Below are 23,853 nucleotides of genomic sequence, written 5' to 3'. Positions count from 1 at the left end.
TCTATATCCGTGTGTGTGTGTGTGTGTGTGTGTGTGTGTGCAATATCTGGCAGATTTGAAACTGCCTTGTGGTGAGTTTTGCCCTAGACCCTCTGGGCTGCCTGACAGGCCTCCCTGAGAAGAAAAGGCAGAGGGAATTGAGCCCTGCTGAGGCCGAGGGCTTGGCCGAAGAGCCCCGGAGCAGCTCTGTCCAGAGGCGCTTACATTTTGGACGCCATCTGCCACGCGGACCCCGACCGAGATCCTGTAGTGGGGGTGCCGGTCAGTCAAAGTGAGCTCAGAGAGGGGGGCCTGGAGGACTTCGGCCATGGGCTTGCGTGCTAAGGGCAGCCCGCAACAAACCCGCCTGGTGCCCTTTTAGAAGGCTCCTCTTTGATCCAGCCATTCCAGGGCTCTGCTTCTCTCCGCTGTCCACATTTCATCATCAGGACTGTTTTCTGCTCTGGAGCCATTCCTGGGGGGGGGGGGGGACGGTGGCTGACTTTCGATGGCTTTTTAAAGAGACGAGATAAATGGATGGAATGTGGGTCCCACGGACAGTTAAGGGTGGCTGTAGCTGAAGGAAGCGTCACGTGCCTTTGAGGATCCGGGGCTGAGGCCCAGCAACAGCTCCGGTGCTTCCGGTTGGCCCTTCGTGGAAAGAGGCTGTTGGACTCAAAGGGCCAGAGGGGCTTGAGGAAGAAGAGGAAAAAGAGCTGGGGGCGGGGGTTTGCCTTCCCGTCCTCTCCTCACAACAGACTCCTTATACAGTAGGTGGGGCCAAGAGAGCTCTGAGAGAACTGTAACTAGCCCAAGGCCACCCAGTAGGCCTCAGGTGTCTCAGGGCGACTGACAATTCCCTTCTCTTCCACTCCCCAGGGAGATGCGGTTGAGAGAGCTCTAAAAGACTGGCCCAAGGTTTCCCAGCTGGCTCATGTGGAGGAGGAGGAGGAGGGGATCTGACCCAGCTCTCCAGATCAGAGGCTGCCACTCTTAACCACTCTTCCAGAAGCAAGGTTCTGCGAACAGGCTTGCCAACTCTGTGTAGGGAAATTCCAGGAGATTAGGGACTGGAACTTGGGAGGATGAAGGTTGGGTAGGAGAAGAGCCTCAGTGAGCTTTAAAGGCCCCCGAAGGAGGGGTCTTCTCCGGGGGCCCCGGCCTCTGTCGATCAGTGGTCATGCTGGGGGATGTCCAGGGCCCACCTGGAGACTGGCAAGCCTATCTGTGAGTGACCCCCCCCCTTTCTGAGTTCCCAACTTTAGAAACAAAGCAGCCAAAGAGGGCACAGCTGGTGACAAGGGAGGAGGACTGTTATGGAGGGAGGCAGCAGCAGGGGCGACGGTGTGCAGGGTGGCATTTCTCCCCCACCCAGTGAGGGTTCGTCAGGGGCAGAGGGGGAAGCTCAAGTGGCCGGCCCAGGAGCGAGCCACGCCGAATGCAAGCCAGGACCTGGAGCTGGCCGGGAATTGGACTGGATCATCCATGGCCTGCAGCTGCACCATCATCCGCTGGCCCCTTTTGTGGGCCCTGTTCGGCCTAGTCTGTGCTGTGTGGCCCCTGCGGTGTTGGCACAGCTACTCACTCAGGGTGGGCTCTGAGGACCGCTGGCTGGCAGCCGCTCTCCAGGGCAGTGGTCCATCGGGAGCCGGTCTTCCCGAGAGCAGCGAGAAACAAACAAACCCACGGCCCTGGAGCCTTACCAGGCACAGAGAAGAAGAGAAAGCGTGGGTTTTTAAACCCAAAGGAGTCTCCAAGTGGTTTCCAATCACTTTCCTTTCCTCTCCCCAGAGCAGAGACCCTGTGAGGGAGGCGGGGGTAGGAGAGTTCTAAGAGAACCTCTTTGTAAGAACAGCCCTAAGAGGACTGTGACTAACCCTAGGTCACCCAGCTGGTGTTGGGAATCAAGCCTGGCACCCCTGCTGTTCCCCCAGCTGGAAATCCTCCCCTTTGAGACCGTCAGGAGGGGGGGGGGGGCTCAGGCAGGAGAGCGTGCCAGCAGTCATTGGCCATGGCCGGCCTCTGTGCAGCAGTCCTGGACTCTTCCCTTCCGAGATGGAGCTTCCCTGGGATGTTCAAGTCAGGGCAAAGAGCACTTGCATCGGTCTGAAAACAAGCCGCTCCGGAGCCACGGGTTGTGCTGCCCCGAGGAATGATGCCAAGGCTGGTGGGGACAGCAGGAAGCGATGCCAAGCGCCCTGTGATCCCACAGGCGGTGAGCGTTTTGGCCACTGAAGCTCCGGAAGGGCCCAGGCCCCCTTCGGTGTGGTTGGGGTTGTCAGCCATCCACTCGTGTCCGACTCTTGGCGATCCCGTGGCACACCTGCCGCCACGATCCCTCAGCCGGGCAGTGTTCTGGGCAGGGTCCATCTCGATGGTGTCTGCCTGGTTGCCTTGGTCCACTGAGCAATCTTAGCAGAACTGCTTTCTCCACTGAGTCGGATCGCATGATGGGGCCAAAGCAAGGGAGCTGCAGTGTTGTGATTTTGCCTGTAGCATTTCCTCACTTGTGGCTTTTGCTGTCCATGGGACCCACCGAAGCCTTCTGCAGCACCGGAGTTCAAGCGAAGCCACCCCTTTGCCCGACCCTCTCATCATCCCACTTGGCCTCCTGGAGGCTTAATGTCTCCCCAGGCGCTCCGACCGGACTGCGGCTGTAAGGGAACAAGGGTGCTTCCGGGCCGCGTGCCCCAGGGGCGGAGGGCGTGGCTGGCCCTGGCTCTTTGCCCCTCCAAAGCACCCTTCGGCCCACCTAGGGAAAGGGCACCCTCACCACTCCCTCGGCCTCTTTGGTTATTAGTATGTTATTAAATTTTTAATTTTAATTTTTAAATTTAATAAGATCAAAGATCCAAAGGGCAAAGGAGATAGCAAAAGAGAGAATATAAAGAATATAAAAGATGAAACGGAAGGAATATCCATTACATTCCATATTTTTCACCCGCCTCAATTGCCAGGCTAATATTTCCTCCGTGGACAAGGCTTGCTGACGCCTGAGTTCTTCAATGGGGACCAAGGATTGCAAATTTCTCTGCCTCCGTCCCACATCTTCAGTCTCCGGTGCAGCCTCCAGAGACTCCCTTCGTGTATCGCAGGGGCAGTCAAACTGCGGCCCTCCAGATGTCCATGGACTACGATTCCCATGAGCCCCTGCCAGCCATCCTCATCCGAGCCACACATGGACATCTGGAGGGCCGCAGTTTGACTACCCCTGATGTTTTGGCTGCTTTTCCCCAAGGCCCAGTGCAGTGGGCAGCTTCAAATCACACATATACAAGTAAAATAAATAGTATTAAAGTTAAAAAATAAGTTATAATAATTTCAACCCCGTGGTGCCTGTCCCCCTGTCCCACTCTATTTCGGGGGTGGGAGCTCCAGGGGGACCTGCAGCCTTTCCGTCTCTGCCCAGATGGACGTGGCCACAGGGGAGGGAACTGGCTGCCTCCGTCAGGGGGGCTTGGTGGGTAGGCCGTGGGTGTGAATATCGGGGGGGGCAGGTGTGGCATGGCATGGGGGGTCCGGGCTGTCTTCTCACCTCCCCCTCCTTCAACCTCAGCTGAGCCTTTGCCTCCGGGGGCTCCTTCTCCTGTGCGGGGGGGGGGGGGTTCTGGGCAGCCCTCCAGCCGCGAGTCGCCTGCCTGGCCTTTGCGCACCCAGCTGGAGGGACGCTTGCCCGGCTCTCTCTTCAGCGGCCACCGGCACTCGTTTGCGCCAGGGGGAGCGGCAGCCTGGGCCAAGCGGTCTGGTGGGGCGCAGCACTGCCACTTATGCAAGGGGTCTCCCCGCCGCCCCGCAGGGGAGCAGGGCCGGTGCTGTGCCCAGAGAGAGCCATTGGGGGGACACACAGCGAGGAGGGGGCCAGAGCCTCCAGCCCCCCCCACTTCTCCCAGAATGACAGCTGAAGCCCAGAAAAGCGTTTCCTTGGAGGACAGGGTGGATTCAGAGGATAGAGCCAATGCTCCACTGAGCCCCCCTGCCCCCCCCCGCCTTCTGCCCTCCCCAGGCATCATCCCCTAATCCGTAGAGCTTCCCAGGTAGCAGTTGGCCCCGTTCATGGCCACGCCTCTTGAGCCACACAGCCACTGGGGCTGTGTCTGTGGACTAGCTTTGCCATCCTCCAGGTGCGGCCTGGAGATCTGATAGAATTACTGTTGATCTCCAGGCAACAGAGCTCAGAGCCTTGGAGGAAACGGCTGCTCGGGGGGGGGGGGGGACGACTGCATGGTCTTGCAGCCCCCTGAGGTCCTCTCCTTCCCAAACTCTACCCTCCTCAGGCTCCTGTAGGCAGAGTTTCATTATGCAAAGAGGGTGAAGCACCAAGCTGCTTAAAAGATTAAAATAGTTTTATTTAGAAGAGGAACAACTTTGTAAGTAAAGAAGACAGAGGTTTCTAACTAGCTGTCTAACTGTTCGGTTGTCCTCATTCAGTCGTGTTCTGGAGGCAAGCAGGGAGGAAGTGGGCTCAAAGTCATAGGAAGTCTCCCCCTGAGCAAATCCGGACACAGCAAGGAGACTACCTGCAAAATACCAGGATGTTATTACCGATCTAAGTATGTCCACCGCACATCTCCCCTGATGCCCCCTGTGGGATGTTCTTCGTGGGCTGTTGATTCATGCGCACCACAGATGCACAGTCCACCCTCCAATCCCAGGCATCTCCTAGCCCAGAGCAGGGAACCTACAGCAGGAGGAGGAAGCCGCTGGTAGCCACAAAAACCCCTGTAGGGGCCCAGTGTGGAGCACAAGTTGGGCACACACCTTCCCCCCCCCCCCTTCCGGGAGGAGTTAGCTGATTTTTTCTCCTCTCCAATGCAGCCCCTCCCAAGAGCAAAGCCACCCACGGTCCTGGCCGGAAACATTCCAAGAAAGCAGGTACTGCCGGTGCGCCTGCAATACTCAGCTGCTGAGCGTGTGTGTGTGTGTGTGTGTGTGTGTGTGTGTGTGTGTGTGTGTGTGTGTGTGTGTGGAGGACTCTCTTTTGCGTTGGGCTGGAGGGTCACCCCTCAGCACGTGCTAGCAGACCAGGGCTTGCCCAGCAAGACTGCGCCAGGGCAAAGGGGAGGATGGTTCTCTCGATGGCGCTGTCCTGCCACACGCTGCTTTAGAGAGCGAGGGAGCAAACATGGAGATGGCCACCTAGCAGTTGATGATGGAGGAGAGGGGGCTGAAGGAGAGCCTCAGACAAGAATCTTGTCTTCCGGGAAGTGGGGCTGGGGCTGGTGGGCTTTGGGGGAGTCTCCGCAGGGCAGAAGGCTGTGCTGCAGCTTCCAACCCCCTGATGCAGGAGGTCTTGGGGAATCGGCAAGAAGCCCCGTCTGCATCCCTGGAGCAGAAAGCAGAAGCTGAGAGGGGTGCTGGGAGGGGTGTGCAGAGTGGAGGTCCATGTAGCGCTTGAGCTGCTCGTAGGAGACGTGTCTTGCGTGTGGAGTGGCAACTTCAAACAAGTGGTGTTTTTCATCTCCCCAAGCCTCTTCCAAGGTCTCCCAACTCATCCGGCTCAAGTCCCACTCAGTCCCTCTGGCACCCACTGACACGTTGAAAGGTAAGAGGAGGAGGAGGAGGAGGAGGCAGGCGCAGGAAGGCTCAGGAGTCTTGGGAAGGGGAAGGCTGCACCGCACGAGTAGCCCCTTCTGCATCTATGCTGGGCCACTCCGTTTAGGAAGTGACTTGCCACAACGAGGAGCTTTTTCCTGGTTGTGTTAAGTGTTCTATGCGCAGGGAGGGATGGAGGGCGCATGGCAGAGCATTCAGTCCTACCCGCTTAGGAAGAACCAGGCCTCCTGGGGGACCAGAACAAGGTCATAGAATGAGCACTTGCTGTACTTCACAAGCACCGGAAACTCGGATCCCTTCGGCAGCAGAGGAGATGAAGGGGACCAGTCAGTAGATTGACTGCCTCCCCCAATAGATCAATTGCCTCCCCCCCCCCCCCGGTCTTTAAAAGGAGCTGTGGGGCAGAACTTAATGGGTGATGATTTTCCTAACATGGTAGAGAATGCTTCATCTGCTACCTCTTCTGTGCCAGGTTGCTGTGAAAAGTACAGTGTTCAAAAGCAGCAGTGCTCGGGCCAGCCTAGAGGGCCACCGTGGCCTAACAGGCGGGCCCTTCCAGGGAGTAGCACAGTCCCCATTTCCTCTGAAGGAAGCTGTGAAAGGTTGCGGGGGGGGGGGAGGCCCTTCCCTGCTTTGGATTGCTTGTTTCATGAAGCCTGTTGCACGCCTGCCTCTCCCCACGTCCCTGTGAGCTTGTGGCGCCTGCATGCCATCACATTCGTTGTACTTGGAGCAAGAGGCATTTTCCATGGGAGCACGCAGGCCCTTGGCCTCCAAGAAGAGCTCGGGGATGCCTCCCTGCTGGGCTCTGCTCTCCAAGTGAAGGGGATGAACTGGCAAGAACTCAGCCATTCATGGGAAGGACACAAGAACCCACCAACCCCCAACTCCCCCCCCCCCCGCCGCCCAATCAAAGGCAGACCTTCAAGAAGGAATCGCCTGGGATAGGCACACGTGCTCCTGCAGGGAAGCTCTGGCTGCTGCAGAGGCTTCCGTTTGCTTCACTCTTTGCCAGGGAGGCGGCAGTATTTGGACAGGAGTAGGAGCAGGCACGCAGGGGGCGATGTGGGGATGGTGGCCACGAGTCCTCGCTCTCCACCCCGCTGCCAGAGGTGCTGGGTCTCTTGGCTTGTGCAAAGTGGACGAAGAGAGAGTGTGGACTCCCCACAGGCCTTAGGGACCTCCAGTTGCCAACTCCCAGTTGGGAAATTCCTGGGGATTTGGAGTTGGATCCTTGGGAAAGGGAGGTTTGCTTAGGGATGGGACCTCAGCAGGGCATCATGGGAAAGAGTCCGTTCCCCAAAGCAGCCGTTTCCCCCCGGGGGGTGGGGGGGCAATCTCTGGCATCTCGAGATCAGTGGTGAGGCCAGGAGGTCCCCCGGAGGCCCCACGTGGCGGCTGAACTCTGGTGGGCGCTCCCGCATGAGGCTGCGAAGGCCGTCGTGGCAATGGCAAAGCCCAGGGGCTCTTCTAACACAAACCTTTCTTCCCCAGGAGCTTTCACTGCTGCCTTCTCCAGCTAGGTCTGGAAACATATCTGAGGACCGGGCTGGTGACTCACCAAAGCTCTTATGGGAATGCTGCTGGTCTTGAAGGTGTCCCTGGACATCTTTGTGATTTTCCAAGGGGAAGAGTTCCCTTCTCAGCCCCACACCCGGAGGGACCCAGAAAGCATCTCCTCCTGGGGGGGGGGGTCTTGCTGGCTTCACTGTCCCTCTCCGTGGCCCCCAGCGGTCTTCCCCATCAAGGAGAAGCCAGGCCAGAGCAGTGCCTCACCCCTCCCCCCGCCTCCTCCCTTTGCTCTCTGCAGACTGCGAGTGTTACGGCCACTCCACCCGCTGCAGCTTCATCGACTTCCTGAACCTGGTGACCTGCATCAGCTGCAAGCACAACACGAGGGGCCAGCACTGCCAGCACTGCCGCCTGGGCTTCTACCGGAACAGCTCCGCAGAGCTCGACGACGAGAACGTCTGCATAGGTGAGGCTGACGCTTGGGCCGACGGTGGCGTCTCCCACGCCGGCTGGCAACAGGACCGCTGGATGGGACTCCAGGAGCCCCGGAGAGACCAGCCCGCCCTGGGGGCTCTGAGCCAGGCGTCTGGGGAAGGCAGCTTTGACCCTCAAAGGCTCCTTTCCGGAAACACTTGCCAGTCTCTACAGGGCGACTGGTCTCCAGCCCCACAGCCCTCCTGCTGACCCAACCCGGCTGCTCTCTGGCACGGTGGGCACGGGGGAGTGACGGCGGCTAGGCGGGGGTTCTCCTGCCCCGGCCTGAGCCGAGGTTTCTGTTTCACTGGCGCAGGGCATTGCTGAGGGCCAGCACCGAGGTTCTGAAAGCCCCGGAGAAAGAAGCGCCCAACCGGGGGCCCTTCAACCCACAAGGGAGACAGAGAGGGCAGGAGAAGGACAAGCTACTGGGGTGCTTATGAGCCCCTTCCTGCAGGGCAGAAGAGAGAACCCTCGCACCCTTCCCCCCTCAGCTGAGGGAGGAAGACAGGCAGGGCAGGCGACTCACAGGGACCCCGTCAGCCCCAAAATGCCTCTGGCCGGGGCAGCCCCTCTTCGGTCCTGGGCCGGGCCAGGGGCTGGAGGAGGACCGGAAGGACCACGCAGCGCAGCAGCCAAACCCCTCCAGCCCTAGCCCTAACGTGGCGTTCTCTAGAAATGCCGGGCGCTTGACATGGCGCAGCACTCTTGACGGGTACCTTAGAGGCTTCCTTTGGTGCTTCCAAGAAAACTGATCTCAGAATTCGCAGCAGAAGGAGGGACTGTCCCCCTGCAGCAGCCCCCCCACCCCACCCCACCCCCCCCCCTTCACGGGAAAAAAGGCTGGTGGAAACCTTTGCGACCACCAAAGCTCGGGGGGGGGGGGGGAGAGGATGCTATCTTTGGTTATCTGAAGGGGAAGGAGACCTAACCTCATTGGCTCTAGTTCTGAGTTAATGTGGGGAAGTAGCCCCACCCGAGTCTTTCCTAGAGCAAGCCTCCCCCCCCCCAAAAGCACTTCCAAGGGCTCTGCTGGGTCTTTGGGCAGCAGGTATAAAGGGTGGAGCCAGAAGCACCAGGCCCTCGACAGGCCCACCCCCCAGCTCTCCTCTGGAGTTTTTGGAGAGTTGTTTTGTGTGTTTTGAGAACATCCCACCCCTCTGAAAAAGGGCAGGGCACTTGAGGACTAGTCCGGGAGATTTGGGGGGGGGGATATGCCTAGGGCGTTGCCCTCTAGGACACTAGTTCTCAACCTTCCTAATGCCGCGACCCTTTAATCCAGTTCCTCATGGGGTGGTGACCCCAATCCTAAAATTAGGCAAGTGTCCTTTCACAGAAATTAAACTGAGAATGACCCATGGCATGAAGATCCGTGGTTCATGAGTGTTTTTGCCTCTTGTCCCACCAAGTTGATCTCGCTCTTGCTCCAGACAGGCGAATGCTCTCTCGATCTACCCCACAAGGCAACAGCCCCCCGGCCAAGTGTAGAAGGGCCCCGCCCGGCCAAGCTACTTGCTCTGCCGTGACCCCTATGAAAGGGTCGTTCGACCCTCAAGGGGGTCCCGACCCCCAGGTTGAGAACCGCTGCTCTAGGGGCGTGGGTCTCTGTAGGCTGGCACTCAGCTGGCATTCTGGGAGAACTCCTGGAGGTTGGTAGCCCCCCCCGCCCCCTCCCCCCGCTCAGCTATGCCTGACTGGGTGTCATTTGTGCAGAATGCAACTGCAACCGAATTGGCTCCGTGGCCAACCGCTGCAACGACACGGGCTACTGTGACTGCAAGGAAGGCGTCACGGGGCCCAAGTGCGAAGACTGCCTGCCGAGCTACTACTGGAGACAGGGCTGCTTCCGTAAGTACGGCCCCTAGCAGAGGGGAGGGGAGGGGGCAGCGCCCAATTCAGTGGAAGGCCCCCTGCTGGGCTGGGCTGGGCTGGGCAAGTGGCGCGGGGGGGGGGGGTGGAAAGCCTCTGCCCGGGAGCCCAGTCTGAGTGGGCAGGACTGTCCTGGAGGGGCCGAGGTCAGATCCCGGGGAAAGGCAGCCACAGAACACCCGCCCGCCTCTCGCCCCGCTGGCCATCGGCGTGGGTGTCCGGCAGCCTCCCTGCTCCCGCAGGCCAAGGCAGGTGGCCAACAGAGTCCGGGAGCGAGTGGGAGACCTCCATGGCTTGTGACCGTCTGCGAGTGCCTGTGTGGCAGGAGATAAGGCTGTGCAGAGTCTGCTAAGAGGGCGGCAGAGCAGAAATGCAGGGCCGGGGGGGGGGCAACCTTCCCTCCACTGTACCTTTCCACTGTAAAGCAGAGCTGCCCAAACTGTGACCCAGGCTGAGCCAGCCCCATCATGGCTGTGGGAATAGGGCGCCCCCAGGACGCTCTTGGCTTCGTCTCCCCGTGCCACTGGTCTGGGCAGGGGCTGCAGGCTGTTGAAGGGGCAGCAGCATCACCCTTGCCCCCTCCTCCCCCGCGTGGTACTGCGGCCTCTAGTCTGGTGAACTGGGTGGGAGTCTCCCCTCCTCTTCCACCTGCAGCCAGCTGGGTGACTGAACCAGTCACAGTTCCCTCAGAGCTCTCTCAGCCCCACCTCCCTCACAGGGCGTCTGTTGTGGGGAGAGGAAGGGAAGGCGATTGGAAGCTCTCCTGAAATATGTGAGGCCAACCGGGTGACCTTGAACCAGTCCCAGTTCTCTCTGGGCTCTCAGCCCTACCACCCTCGCAAAGTATCTGTGGTAGGGCTAGGAAAGAAAGCTGTTTTGAGACTCCTTTGAATAGTAAAATCAGGGCACAACCCCCCTCCCCACCCCCCACCCCCCACCCCAGTTCTTCTTGTCTCTATGGGAAGGCAGCTGTGCAAACCACCCCTGAACGCCTCTCGCCTTTGGAGCCCTTTGAGGTTGCCAAACGGCCCCCGGGACTCGGCAGCAGCCTTTCCCGAGACCCAACCCCCTTTTCCCCCCCGAGAGGCTCCTGTGCCAGGGACTCTCGGGGGCAGAGAAAAGGGCCCTGCTGCTCGTGGGCCTCTCCAGGAGGAGCACAGGCAGTCGGCCGGCGGAAAGCAGGGCCTTCCCCTCCCACTCCGCCCAGCCCCTGCTTGAGCCACTGTGGGCCGCAGAGCATCACCCCGGCCACGGGACGGAACGGAGGCCAGAAGGGAGCCAGCGGGTGCCGTGCCCAACAATTGAGTCGGGCGCAGAAGGATAAAATGAATGAGAGGATGAAGCACTTCAGAACCCTGTGCAAGGAACGTGCCTCTTTGCAAGCATTTGAACTCAAGACCCTGGCATCCCCCCCCCCCCAGGGAAGAAGGAGAGCTGGTTTTTTATACCCTGCTTTTCATCCCCCGAGGGAGTCCCAAAGTGGTGTACAAACACCTCCCCCCTCCTTTGCCCACAACAGATGCCCTGTGAGGGGGTGGGGATGAGAGAGCTCTGAGAGAACTGGGACTGGCCCATGTGAAAGAGTGAGGAATCCAACCCAGTTCTCCAGCTTAGAGGCTGCCACTCTTAACCACCCCACCCCGCTGGAAAGCAGCCTTCTCCCCCCCAACCGCTTCCTCCCCTTTCTTTCCCCAGCAAACGTCTGCGATGAGGAGCTCTTGCTGTGCCAGAATGGGGGCACCTGCTACGAGAACCAGCGCTGCCTGTGCCCACCGGGCTTCAAGGGGGTCCTCTGCGAGCAACACAGATGCGAAGGGGAGCGCCAGGACTGCGATGGGGCCTCCCACCCGCTCCTCAGCCCCACCGCCTTCCTCCTCAGCTCTCTGGCTCTGCAGCTGCAACACTGGGGCGACCTTTGAACCCCCCCCCACGAGAGCCCAAGAGGAATAATTGCCCCCCACGAGGACCTGCAGAGAAGGGGAGGGAATCCTGCTTGAGGGCCCCCTGCTGCTGCCGGTTCTGACCCCCGTCCCAGAGATGAGGGGCTGGGTCTTCCTTCTGCCCAAGGCTCTGCGGGAGCTTTACTGGACGGGAACGTTGTGCTGCAGAGACCGCCAGGGACGGACCCCCCAGTTGGGAGGGTGGAAAAGTCGCATTGCTTCCTCTTTCTTTCAAGTGGTGACCGTTTTCTCTCTCCACTTAGCACAGGGTGTGAGGAAATCTGCCAAAAACATGCCACAACAGGCCAGGCCCGGAGGTTCTGTGCAGGTTTCCCGTCCCCCCTTTGCTTTCCTCCTTCAGTCTGTGGCTCGGGAAGAATCACTCCCCAGGGAGTCTGGCAGCTTAAGGAAGCCAAAGGGACCGGCCAGACTTGCAGCATAGGCCTGCTCTAGCCAGCCCAGGCGTAAACGGTACTGTTGCCTACAAATCAAGTTGCTGAATTTGTTAAGTTTTATACTTTTTATCCTTTGGTTGCAAGAGTTCCGTTTTACGTTTCTTGCTCTTGAGGCTGGAGGAAAGGTGGCTGCTGCATTCCACCCCGACACGTAACGTCGTTATCCAGGCTTTGCCGTATAGTTTACGGTTCTGACACTTTTTTTGTAGAGAATTATTTTTGTTTGGATTATAAATGTTCTAAAGAAAAAAAAAGAGTAACAATCACAGCCTCTAGGGAGACATTTTGCCATAAGCACTATGGTGTAATAATCCTACTACAGTAAAGCAAATTATTAATTGCTGCTGTTCCTCCATTTTTCTCCCTCCTGCATCCTCCATTAATTTACTGGCAGAGGTTCTTCCAGGACAATGACTCTCCCTTTCCTGCTCTCTGGTTCCTTTTCGGGCATCCCTGCAGAGTCGCAAACAAGGGCCTTCCTCAATAGGGGAAAAGGTGTGGGGTTTAGTGTTCCTCCTGAGCATTCCAACCGGGGTGCAGTGCTCAAAGGGCGTTGCTCAGGAGGACAGTGATCCGGGCAACAGCTCTGCAGAGCAGGCCAGTGCTATTCTCCCCATGCTACACACAGGACACTGAGGCAGAGAGAGGACTGCCTGAATTCATGGCTGATGTTTGACCTGGCAGGAAAGAACAGCCACACACTTGCTAGGAAGATTCCCGTAGGTAAGGATTCCCTGTCTCTGTCCCGGGCAGAGCAGTGGCTTGGCATGCAGGAATGGCTGGGCCTGATCTCTGGCATCTCCAGCTGACAGGACCAGGGAGTGGGAGATGGGAAAGACCTCTGCTGCTCGGTCCCCTGGAGGCAACATGGACCTCGACGGGCCCCAAGGGTCAGACGCAGGACAGGCAGCTTGCTGGTTTGCGTGCTCCAGAGCAGTTCTGTAGCAGAACGTAGATGGCGTTTGTATTTCCAGGGGCCCCTTTGAGGCATGGAGGCAAAGCATACGGTTACTTCCCCTGAGGTGCAACTGTCCAGTACAATCCCCAGTCTCCTCCATAATACGCAACATGAGCACATGTTCTTTCTCAGCCAGCTGACCCGTATCTGCCAGCAATGCCTGAGGGAGTCCTTTTTTGCTTTGCCATCTGTGGGAGGGACCCCAAAAGGCAGCTCACGCTTGTGCCCGTGTCTGCACTAGGAACCTGCAAGAGCACACGCAGATATAGGTTTCCACAGGCACCGGTGGGGGGAGAGGGAGGGCAGCATTGCTTGGCGGGCAGAAAGAATGCTCTAGCGCGTCTCTGTAGAAGAAGCGTTCTTTCAGGAGGTCCAGAGAGACCAGATTCCGAAGGCATCCGGCAAGCGCGATGTGCATTTGGCCCTGGCCTACGGAAATATCACTCCAACACTCTCCTCGGGAGACCAAGAGGATCCCAGTAGGGCGACTTTCGGCTCTGACACCAGCGAGAGCCCAGGAACCGAGCTCCCTAGTTGAGAACCGAAGAGCCTCGTGGGATCAGACCAGGAGCTCATCTGGTCAGGCGTCCGGCCTCACGCAATGGCCAGCTAGCTTTTCTGAGGGGCCAACAACAGAGCACAGAGGCCGCTGCATTCTCCGGGTGTTGCCTCCTGCCTCTGGCATTCGGGGGTTGACTGCTCCAGAAATGGAGGTTCCCTTTAGCCACCAAGGCTGGGAGCTACTCTTAAACTCACTTTCCATAAATCTAATCCCTTTTCCCACCTGTGGCCATCACTGTCTTCCCTGGCAGAGAATTCCACATTTGAAGCTCCCTCTGTGTCAGGTATTTCCTTTTCTCCATCCTGGATCTAGCCTGTCAGCTCCATGTTGTCATATTTTGGGGGAGAGAGGAAAAGTTCTCTTGGTTGACTTCGGCATCGTATCTCTCCGCCCCCCACCCCCACCCCCAGTTAAAAAGGATCCTGGGTACTCGGGCCTGAAAGCCCCTCTGCCTGACCTTGGAGGACCTGTGCTGATCAGAACATGTGGTGCCCGGTGGCCCAGCGTGGGACAGAGCTAGAAATGGCAGAGCATGACGGGTAGATCTGGGGCCTTGCAGCTAGTTCAAGGTCGTGGACTTCAGCAGTGCTAGACCCAGGCGGAAAGAGAATGCATTTTCAAGGCTGTTGAGGTGCTACAAAAACAGAGGTGCCTTCACACTGGGTGCTTACATCCCTTGCCTAGAATCTTCAGAGTGTAAAAGCCACTGCTGGGAGGAAGGAAGGAAGGAAGGAAGGAAGGAAGGAAGGAAGGAAGGAAGGAAGGAAGGAAGGAAGGAAGGAAGGAAGGATTAACACTCCGAGAACAAGGGACAGCTGAAAAGTACACTCTAGCGAGCAGAAGGCCTGCTTCACACACCACCTCTCCCCCTCCTGACGGGGCTTGCAGAAATGCAGTGGCATTCATGTCGTCAGGCAGGGAACTCACTCCAAGCATCTGGGAGAAGAAAAGTGTCCCACGGAATCTCTGCTCCTCCAACCCCCCCCTCATTGCCCAGGATTACCAACACTCCATTATCCTACTTGGACCAGTCAGCAAGGAATATTCTTCAGGAACTGCCACAGTTGAAATGCATTTAAAGGGCTTTCCATCCCTTAAAATGCCCTTGGAGTGAGCTCTAAATCTTGGAGAAGGTATTTAAAGGGACTGTCAGCCCTTTAGATGTCTTCAGTTGACTCACACTATGGGGTTTTTTAAAAGGTCTTTAAATTTTAAAGGGACCCCATTCTCTATAAAGTTCAAATGCCTTTCCCTCCAATGCAGGTTTGGGGACATCTTTTTGGGGGGAAGGGGGGCATAGAATTGGACCCTCTGATCTAATCTTTTTAAAACTTTGGGAACTGTCCCCCCCCTTTCCCAAGCAAGCCAACAATATGCCTGGACCAATTCTCAATAGGCTATGGGGATCACTGAGTATTATGGTTCTTACTGGCTGTAATGGAGCCCAAGAAATTAGGCATTCTCATATTCTTCCCAACGTTTTTCAGGTTCAAACCAAATCTGAAAAAATACACTCTTCCTGTACACCCCCTACAGATGTCCAGGGTCTTTATGAGAATTGTAGTCCATGGATGTCAGGAGAGCCAGTTGGCCCCCTCTGGCATACAGACCCTGTTCATGAGGCACCTTCCCACCCCTAAGCCAGAATCCAGACACAGGAAGACCAGTGAAAACGAGGCTTCGGTCATATTTATATATTTCATTTGTGGGTCTTCTTAAAAAAGGCTATAGCGTTTATTTACACAGAGGGACACAGCACAAGTAACAGCTCTCCCAACATGTGAATGACTTGGCCCTTTTGTTTCCATGTGTTCCGTGTAGAGGAAGCAAGTGTATTTTGGAATTAGTCAATTAAAATCCTGTCCAATAACTGGATGTCACACTAAAGTGTGAAGTGGAAGGGGCGGGAGGGGCCCCTTTGAGGAAGGGGCGGGAGGGGCTGCAACCTTAATGCCCCTCAGTTCCCTTGCTGTGGGGCTGGGTTGAGATCTGGGCATGCTACTTTTGACGTTTGCAGCAGAAAGAAAACGCACAGCCACGGTGGGAACTAGAGCCGACTGCTCTGCAGATCCTATTTACCAAAACAGAGGAGCAAACTCTAAACCCCACAATGCAAAAGAGCTGCAAAGTTCAGCCGAGTCAGCAGAAGGGACTTCGCTTGGGAGTTTCCCACCAGAGACCCACAAATTAATTGGATTTCAGCAACACCAACAAAAATGGGAGGCACTTCAGTGAAAGTTCCCTGCTGCAAAAACTCCTGGGCGGGGGCTGCAGGGGTCCTTTTCAAATTTAAATGCACGGCTATACATTCTGGGAGACCCATTTCCCCAGTATCAAAAAGGATTGCAATGTATGCAAACAAATCAGCCCCCCACTCAGGAGGGCGGGAGTGGGCAGGGCAGCAGCCAGAGCCGGAGCCCTCGCTGGAGGCTGCAGGGGCCAGGAAGGAGCCCCCCTGGCCACCGCCCAAGGCAGTCCAGCCTCAAAAGCATTTCTGAGTGGGCTATACAAATAGACGTGGCTTCACAACATTTACAGAGTGGGCTTTGTCAAGCTGCCGTTCATCTCAGAAGCACCTGCCTCTCCTGCACAAAAGCTAGCCAAGGGCATCGCCTTGCAGATGGGAGCGGAGCAAGAGTGAGGCCTCCTCCCTCCCCGGCCGGCAGGGTCACAGGGGATCATGCAGAGCCGAGACTGGCAGGCTAGTAGGTGGTCCTTCGCCTCTTGGCAGCCAATGGGCTTCCGCTCTCCTGGCCCTCCGCAGAAGGCTTCCTGCTCCTGGAGGCCGAGACCTGGCCCTTCTTCCACTCCTCCTGGCTCCGATGGTCTCCGGTGCCCAGTCCCTTGGCCTCCCTGGCAGCACCAGGCTTCCCAGACCTTTCGCTCTTAGAGGCCACCGCCAGGAGGCTGCTGCTGCTGCTGCTGCTGCTGCTGCGACTGTTTCTCTGCCCAAGAACAGCACCGAGGCCCTGTGGCAAAGACCCCCCGGAACTACTTGGGGCAGAATTTCCATTCTCCACACAAGCCCGCTCTGCCGGAGCCCTCCGTGACAGCCGTGGGTCTTGTGGCCTCCCTTGGGCAGATGCCACCTGGGGAGGAAGGGCAAGAGTCTGGGAGGGGACGTGAGGCCCAGGGAGGCACTGGAGCCAGTGGCTCACTTCTGCCAAGGGCCTGGCGCTGACCGAGGGCTGCCGGGCATCCCTCTGCTTTTGGCCGGAGTCGTCTTTCTGCTCGCTGCTGACGGGGCCTTCAAGCCCTGGCACAATTTCCCCTGGCGCGGCAACACTGGGCAAGGAGCGTGACCTCTGGGGCAATGACTTGAGCTTCAGGATTTTCACAGCGTCCTTCTTATAAGTGTCGTGGCTGGTCTTGACAATCGTGCCTCGTCTCTGAGCGTCCTGAATCAACTCGTTCCAGTCTCTGTTCTCCTACAAAGAGAAGCAACACAAATCAAACAGCTGTGAGGGAAGCAGCGGCCTCCGACTTCCAGGTTTCAAACAAGAGTTGAGTAAGTCTCTGAAATTCTGCAACACACTCTGAGCCCAATCAGGCACCTTGAAGACCAACAAAGATTTATTCAAGGCGGGAGCACACGAAAGCTCATGCCCTGAATAACTCTTTGCTGGTCTTCAAGGTCCCATTGGGCTCCGATTCTGTTGTGCTTCTTCAGACCAACCCGGCGGCCCGCTGGAATCCATCTATGTGAAGTACTGTTGACTTTCTCTGACTCCTCGGAGCGCTTTGTTGGCCTGAATCACGGATGTAGAAGTGCGGCCGTGGGCTTAACCCGGAGAACTTCAGGCACCAATCGAGGAGAACATTTAGGAACCCCAAAGGTCCCTCGGATTCTTGTGCCCGTTGATATGGAATGCAACAAACCTCAGTAGAATCACCAAAGACAGAAAAGCAAGCCCAGTTTTATGAACACGCAGTCGCCCCTCACAGCCGCAAAAGCCCGTCACGTGCCGAATGGGTGCCCGCTCCCTTGGCTACACCGTCCCTCCCTCGGCAGGGGTCTCCCTCTGCTTCCAGCAGGGGTGGGGGGCCCTCTAGTGGAGAAGCAGCTGCAGTTCAGGACTGGAACAGGAAGGGCTCTTCCCTCCTCGCCACCCTCTTCTCTTGCCTGGGAGTCGTGCCTCGGGCCCAGTGCCAACTCCCAAGGGTCTCTGGGTGCCGGAGCCACCGCTGCCAGTTGCTGGCCCTCTCACACACAGAGGTGTCCAGTGGGTGCAGCCTCTCCTGCGCTCCCAGTGCCACGTCTCCTCCTGCCCAGGGCTACTGCTCAAGATTCTTCCTCAGGTTCTGTTGCAAATAAGCAACACTCTCTTTGTCCTGTCCAGTCCAGACAGGCGAGTGGCTCCAACAAACTTCTCGGGCGGCAACCAGGGGACAAAAGCTTCAGCGGTCACTGCCACGGGGATCCGGGATCACGTGGGGAAGGCGCCTGCATACTTAAGGGGGGCTTCGGTAGCAAAGACTTCAGGCCGAGTGAAGCCTGAGACTCCGTCTCAGAGGCATATAAAGGGATCTTGGCCTCTTTAAATATCTCGGGCTCTGACTCTGAGACAGTTAAAGAGATCTCAGCCCCTTTAAATACCTCAGAGGCATTTAAAGGAATCTCAGTCCCTTTAAATGCCTTGGAGCCAAAAAATTCAGCATTTCTGAACAATTTCAGAAGACCCTTATTGACATGCAACACTTCTGACAGGACAGGATTCAGGAATATTGGGAGATAATATTTTTCAGGGTCAATATACCCAAACCCAAAACTATCCATTGGGGTTTTCCTGGGGATGGTTCTCCATGTGCTTGTGAAAGCCGATGCTCGGCCCGGGAGGGAGTCTTTGGTCTAATCCAGCAAAGCTCCCCAGAGGAAGCGGCAGGAAGCCAAGCAGTGAGCCGGGGGCTCTGCGCCAAAGAGGGCTCCCAGCCAAGGCCTGAGCGCCGTAAGATGCACCTGGCAGCCCTGGGGCAGGCTTTGGAATCGGCGTCTCTCCTCTCTCTCTCTCTCTCTCTCTCTCTCTCTCTCTCTGTGTGTATTAAGTGACATCATTTCGGACAGTGGTGACCCTATGAATGAATGACCTGCAGAAGGTACAAGAGGACAGCCTTGCTCAAGTCTTGCAAAATGAAGGCCTTGGCTGAATCCATTGCACATTCTTATCCAGCTGCCTTCCCCTTTTGCTAGCATTATTGTCTTTCCTAGTGACTTGTCTTCTATAATTTGACCAGAGTACATTTGGTCATTTCAGCTTCTAGGGAACGTTCAGACTTGATTTGACCTGAGACCCACGCGCTTGTCTTTCGGGCGGCCCAGGCAACCCTAAAGCTCTCCCCCAGCACCCCGTTTCAAATAAATCAACCTTCTGCCGGCTTTCCCACTGCCCAACTTTCACACCCTTCCATAATAACAGGGAGAACTCCCGGTAAGAAGGATCTTGGTCTTGGCTGCCAGTGACCCCCCCCCCCCCGCTAACACTTAGGAACCTCTCTGGTGCTTCATGGCTGCCCTGCCCAGCCCCTGCCTCCTCCTGCCTCCTCCGTATTGCAGCCGCCCTTTGACTGATGACTGAGCCAAGGAATAGAAAGTCCTGACCCATTTCAATGTCTTCTTCATCAGCCTTGAAAAATTGTATAATTTCACCGCAGACATAGCTTCCATCTTTTTAATATTCAGTTATAAATGAATAGCTGATGCTCATGACTGTCCGAACTGCCGCCTGTTTCTTCCAGTGCAAATGTTTCCTTTTTTATTGGGAATGGGGCGGGATATCCACTGACAGGCAGATAAGGAGCAGAGGCCCATGAGGGGCTCTTCGCCACAAGGGACAGCTGGGGCCCTCTGCCTGGGGCAGGCATGTCGGAATTCCTGGTGCTTGGGGAGCAACATGGGCGGCCTCTGGGCCTCCGGCCCTGCTGGCAAGTCCCCTGGCTTTGGCCACTGAGACACAGAGTGTTGAGCCGGAGAGGCCACTGGCCTCACCCAACAGGGACTCTCTGGCCCTCTTGCAGCCCTGCTGGCGGGCCTCCTGATGGGTTCTGGGGTTTGGCCACTGTGTGACTGGATGGGCCACTGGCCTGATCCAACATGGGTTCCCTTACGTTTTTAAGCCTAAATGGCCCTAGGCTGAGTCAGACGTACAGGCCTTTCCCAAGCTTCAAGAGCAACTGGCTGGTCTGGCTTCAGGAGTTCTCACGCAGAGCAGCCAGGGCATTCTGGGCACTCACAAATGGGGCCTGAGGGGGCAGAGATGGCCACCCCCCCCCCTGAGAACAAGGATCCAAGGCTCCACTCTGCCCAGCTGCCACCATCTACCCGCTGCTGCCAGACTCTTCTTTGCCTGTGAGCATCACAACCTGGTTTCTGTCTGGAGCCATGGGGGGCTGTGGGCACGGTGGGGGCCTCTTGGGACAAGACAGACCTGAGCTCTTAGCAGCCTCTGCTTACCATGAGTGTTTTCAGTTGGCCAAGGATGAAGAGGCTGTACTTGGCTCGCGTAATTGTGACATTCAGGCGCTGAAGACTTTTTAAAAACCTGGAGACCAAAAGCACAATCAGAGGAGGGCTGAGCTCACCAATGCCGGTGCTGCTTCCATTAAACCCAACAGGACCCTGTTCAGCCACGCTTCAGAGGCCCGGGAGACCGGCTGGGCCTCTCCCCTCCTCCCAAGGTGTTCTCTCCCCACGCCTGGATCTGCAGGTCACTTGCAGAAGTGCAGCTGGGCTGCGGGGCCGGCACCCCCCCCCCCCTGAAAACATAAACTCAGCTTCCTTTCACATGTCAAGACCTAGGGATGCCTTTGTGGCATGACCCCGCTAATGGACGGAGAATATTTGTTGTGATTCAGGTGAAGACTTTTTGCTGTTTTAGACCTGTGGCTAAATATTTTCTTCACTGCAAAGGTGATGCTCAAAACAGAAAGGCACCAGAAGTGCCACGGTGACCTTTCACCCTTCCTAAAAGAAGCAAAAAGTGTGGGGGGGGGATTTCTTTTTCAAAATGCCTACTGACCCTTACCTGACTGCCCTCCCTATGCCCACCCAACTTCTGCCTGGCCACACAGCCGGGTTGTGAAGCGCAGAGCAGCAGGGGCAGGGCCCGGTGCCCTTTGCAGGAGGCCATGTGAGGCAGCTGACCGGTTCCTCCTGGAATTGGGTGCCTGACCTGGACTCCCTGAGCCTTCCAGGATCCTGTTCCCGGTATCTCCACCTTCGGGCCACCCTCTCTGGCTCAGCCAGGAATGGTGACAGGCATCCCTCCAGACTGGCCAGCAGGGACAAACGCCCAGGCCTCACACTCAACAGGCTCCCCCTCGGGGCCCTCTGCAGCTCTGGGTTTCCACCTCCCGGCAGGTGAACAAGCAAACAGCAGCCTCCTTTCCCAGTGGCCTCCAGTCCAGTTCTCTTGGGCTCCCCTTGGGCACAGCAAACAGCTAGCAGTGCTGGTGGGGATCTCCGTCTCTCGACTGCTCCTTCTACCTCCAGGTCAGGGCTGGCAGGTCAAAGCCCCTTGCGGTCTGTGGGCGTGACCTACCCGATGGAGCCCTGGGTGCTGTTTGCTCGGACACAGGTCACAATGATGCATTCCTTCTCCCGGCCCTGGAAGCCATCCACAGTGTCCACGGCAACGGCTCTGAAAGGGAGGGGGCAGGGTTAGGGTTTCAACACCGGTTTCCTTCTTGCGGTGCACAAAACCCTTTATTGAGAAGTTCACCTGTAATCCTCCAAGGAAATTTTGTGTGGAACACAGAATGGATCAGGAAAGAGCCAGGGAGACCGGGAAGAATGCTGGCATTCCCTGCGTGGCTCTGCTGTCAGGAGGGAGCCCAGATGACGGGGAGACATGAAGTTGCCTTACGCTGCATCCAAGTATTGGTTCAGTCCCAGGTCTCTCCTCTGACTGGCAGAGGCTGTCCCAGGCCTCAGGGGAAGGTGGAGGTCTGTCACAACCCTTAACTACCTGATCCTTGCAGCAGGAAATGCCGGGGATTGAACCAGGGACTTTCTGCAAACCAAGCAGGCGCTCTGCCATTAAGCCATGGCCCCGCCCCCAATCTCCCCTTGAGTCCGGGGCAAGAGGCAGACATTGGGGGGGGGGGGGAGGGGAGCAGTGGCGGCTTCCATTTCCCAGTCTCAGCCCTCTAGCTCCCAAATGCCTGGGGTATTTTACGTGGCAGTTGTGGAAGCCAAAGAACTTGGGCAGTGCTGTGAAAATGCCAATGCCATTGATGCCTGTGGCCCTTGGGCATGCCTCAAGCACAGGGCTAGCTGGGCTAGCTCCTGGCCCAAGGCCTTGCCAAGCTGCACAGCTCAACAGCAGGGGAGACGGTGGGAAGAGAGGGTGAGTCAGGCCTCAGTGAAGGAGAGCGCAGAGGGAGGGGCGAGAAGGCCTTAGATTTGGAGCTAAGGTTGGGAGGAGGAGAGAGAAACAGGAGGAGGAGGGGGCCACCCTGTGAGGGAGGGGAGGCTGCGAGAGCCCTGATATCACTGCCCGGTCAGAACAGCTTTCTCGGTGCTGAGGCAAGCCCAAGGTCACCCAGCTGGCTGCATGTGGGGGAACAGGGAATCCAACCCAACTTGCCAGATTAGAAGTCGGTCCTCCTAACCAGACATCCAGCTGGCTCAGGTGGATCTATTCCAAGATCAAAACAACAAGCAAGGACTTTTACACTTGACCATCCTGGTCTAATCTCGATCCGCTGAGAACTGTGCTGAAGGAAGCTCTCCTCCCTCAAAGGGGCAGGGAAGACGGATGCCCTCTGAGCGTCTTAACTGCCTGTGCAGGAGAGCAGTGGAAGGGCAACTGCTGGGTGCCACGGAGACAGAAAGGAGCTCCATCGGCTGGATCCCCTCTGGTTCGAGGCTTGCTGGCTTTCACCTGTTATCTCCAAAGGTTTTATCCAGCTCTTTCAGGATTCTCCTTTTCTGTGCGTTGTACGGGGTGATGATTCCGATCTGGTGAAAGCCGATTTGCTTATTCTTTTGCTTCATCAGCTTCATTAATTCAATCACCAGCTTGACTTCCTGGGGATTTGCAAAGGAACTGAAGACAAAAAAGAAGGGGGAGGGGAGAAAGGAGGCAGAATTCAAACTCTGCTCCCTGCTGCAGGCTTAACGGGACATTCATCTGGCCAGCACCCAAGGAGGAGATGACTAAGCAAGAGGCTGCCTGTCCTTGCTAGGACATCTCTGAAAACCTGAGGCCGTTTCACCATATTTCCCTGCCCAGACTGCATCAGCCTTGGGGCGGAAGTGTTGCGTGAGGCAGCCAGCAAAAGACACAGTTTTGCACAAAAGACAAAAAGCGTGAACGTGTCTCCTGCAGCTTGTCAAAGAGCACAGGCACTCCAGCAGGGACTCTTCAGAAGCATCGGGCTGCTGGCTAGCTAGCTGGGGCCTCGTTCACCCATGCAGACAAGTGGACTGCTGCCAGCTAAGAATGCTGTGAACTTTTTTGGCATTAAAGCCACGCAAATTTAGCAAGGGACACCCTCCTCTTTCTGCTTGCCCTCTGGATTCTCTGTCTCTTGGGACTCTGAGTGTCCTAAAAAGTGACCCTCCACCCGCAGCCTCAAGTGGTACAGTCCATTCCGCCTTGCATTCTGCCCCCTGGGTCCTCTGAGCATGTGAGGCAGTGCCCAAAGACCTTGGCGAGGCTGCGTTCAAGGGGCCACTTCTGCCTTTTGGAGATGTGTCAGGACAGCTGCATGGCTGGTGGGTGGGAGCAGCGCTTTCCCCTATGAGGAAAGGCTGCAGAGTCCAGGAGTTTTCAGTTTAGAAAAGAGACGCTAATAAGGTGCATGGTGTACGTTTATCCAATCATGCCTGAGCCAGAGACAGCTGACTAAGATAATGTCCCCCCCTCCCCCTCTCTTGAGGGCATCTGATGCAGAGGATGGGTAGCAGATTCAGGACGGGCAACAGGAACGCATCACACGAGGGGTTAAAAAGTGTCATTTTCAGCCAATGGTTGTAGTGAGGGCCCCAGGGACAGACAAGAAATTTAAGAGGGGATTAGACAGATTCACAGAGGACAGGTCGATCAGTGGTTATGTGCTGCCCTAGCCGGGCATACGCAGGGCCATGACAGGTGACCAGCCAAGCTTCCTCAGCAGAACAGGCTTCCTCGGGAGGAGGTGGTGAGTCCTCCTCCTTTGGAAGTTTTAAGTAGAGGCTGGAGAGTCATCTGACAGAAATGCTGATTTTATGAACTGAGGCAGATGGTGAGTGGGTGGGCAGGGAGGGATTGTGGCCCTTCCTTGCATACTCAGGGAATTGCTGATCATCACTGTGGGATGGGAGGTGGATTTCCTCCAGGCCAGGCTGGATTTTGGAGATTTTTGGTGGGTAGAGGGGATCACTTGGGCATGGAATTGGGGCCATTGTGGGCGGGCAGGTAGTTGTGAATCCCTGCACGGTGCAGGGGGTTGGACTAGATGACCCTGGAGATCCCTTCCAATTCTATGAAAATGGAACCTCTGCCCTTAACGGACAGTCAGCCTCCGAACACAGGAAGGAACGTCAGACTCTGTGTCCTGTGGCTGGCCCTC

At 56.9% G+C, this 23,853-nt stretch overlaps 2 protein-coding genes across 10 annotated transcripts in view; one reads left to right on the top strand and one right to left on the bottom strand.

Moving 5' to 3' along the window:
• The window catches only part of NTNG2 (netrin G2), a 137,264-nt gene extending 125,142 nt beyond the window's left edge, over positions 1–12,122 (top strand). For 2 of the 3 annotated variants that reach the window (XM_077307018.1, XM_077307019.1), the window contains 5 exons: positions 4,795–4,851; positions 5,447–5,521; positions 7,343–7,510; positions 9,232–9,366; positions 11,083–12,122. In XM_077307018.1, coding sequence (XP_077163133.1) covers positions 4,795–4,851; positions 5,447–5,521; positions 7,343–7,510; positions 9,232–9,366; positions 11,083–11,306 — 659 coding nt within the window. In that variant the 3' untranslated portion in view covers positions 11,307–12,122. The remainder of the gene's footprint in view (positions 1–4,794; positions 4,852–5,446; positions 5,522–7,342; positions 7,511–9,231; positions 9,367–11,082) is intronic. The other variant, XM_077307020.1, reaches the window with a different exon arrangement.
• A 2,864-nt stretch (positions 12,123–14,986) lies between these two features.
• SETX (senataxin) overlaps positions 14,987–23,853 on the bottom strand; it is a 64,324-nt gene continuing 55,457 nt past the window's right edge. For 6 of the 7 annotated variants that reach the window (XM_077307010.1, XM_077307011.1, XM_077307008.1 and 3 more), the window contains 4 exons: positions 22,182–22,346; positions 20,838–20,936; positions 19,751–19,838; positions 14,987–16,730 (listed from right to left, as the gene is read on the bottom strand). In XM_077307010.1, coding sequence (XP_077163125.1) covers positions 16,005–16,730; positions 19,751–19,838; positions 20,838–20,936; positions 22,182–22,346 — 1,078 coding nt within the window. In that variant the 3' untranslated portion in view covers positions 14,987–16,004. Of the gene's footprint in view, positions 16,731–19,750; positions 19,839–20,837; positions 20,937–22,181; positions 22,347–23,853 lie in introns of those variants that run through there. The other variant, XR_013226064.1, reaches the window with a different exon arrangement.

This window comes from Paroedura picta, chromosome 12 (genome assembly GCF_049243985.1).
Source record: "Paroedura picta isolate Pp20150507F chromosome 12, Ppicta_v3.0, whole genome shotgun sequence".
In the NCBI taxonomy this organism is placed as follows: domain Eukaryota; kingdom Metazoa; phylum Chordata; class Lepidosauria; order Squamata; family Gekkonidae; genus Paroedura; species Paroedura picta.
This window is presented reverse-complemented; position numbering and strand designations above follow the sequence as displayed.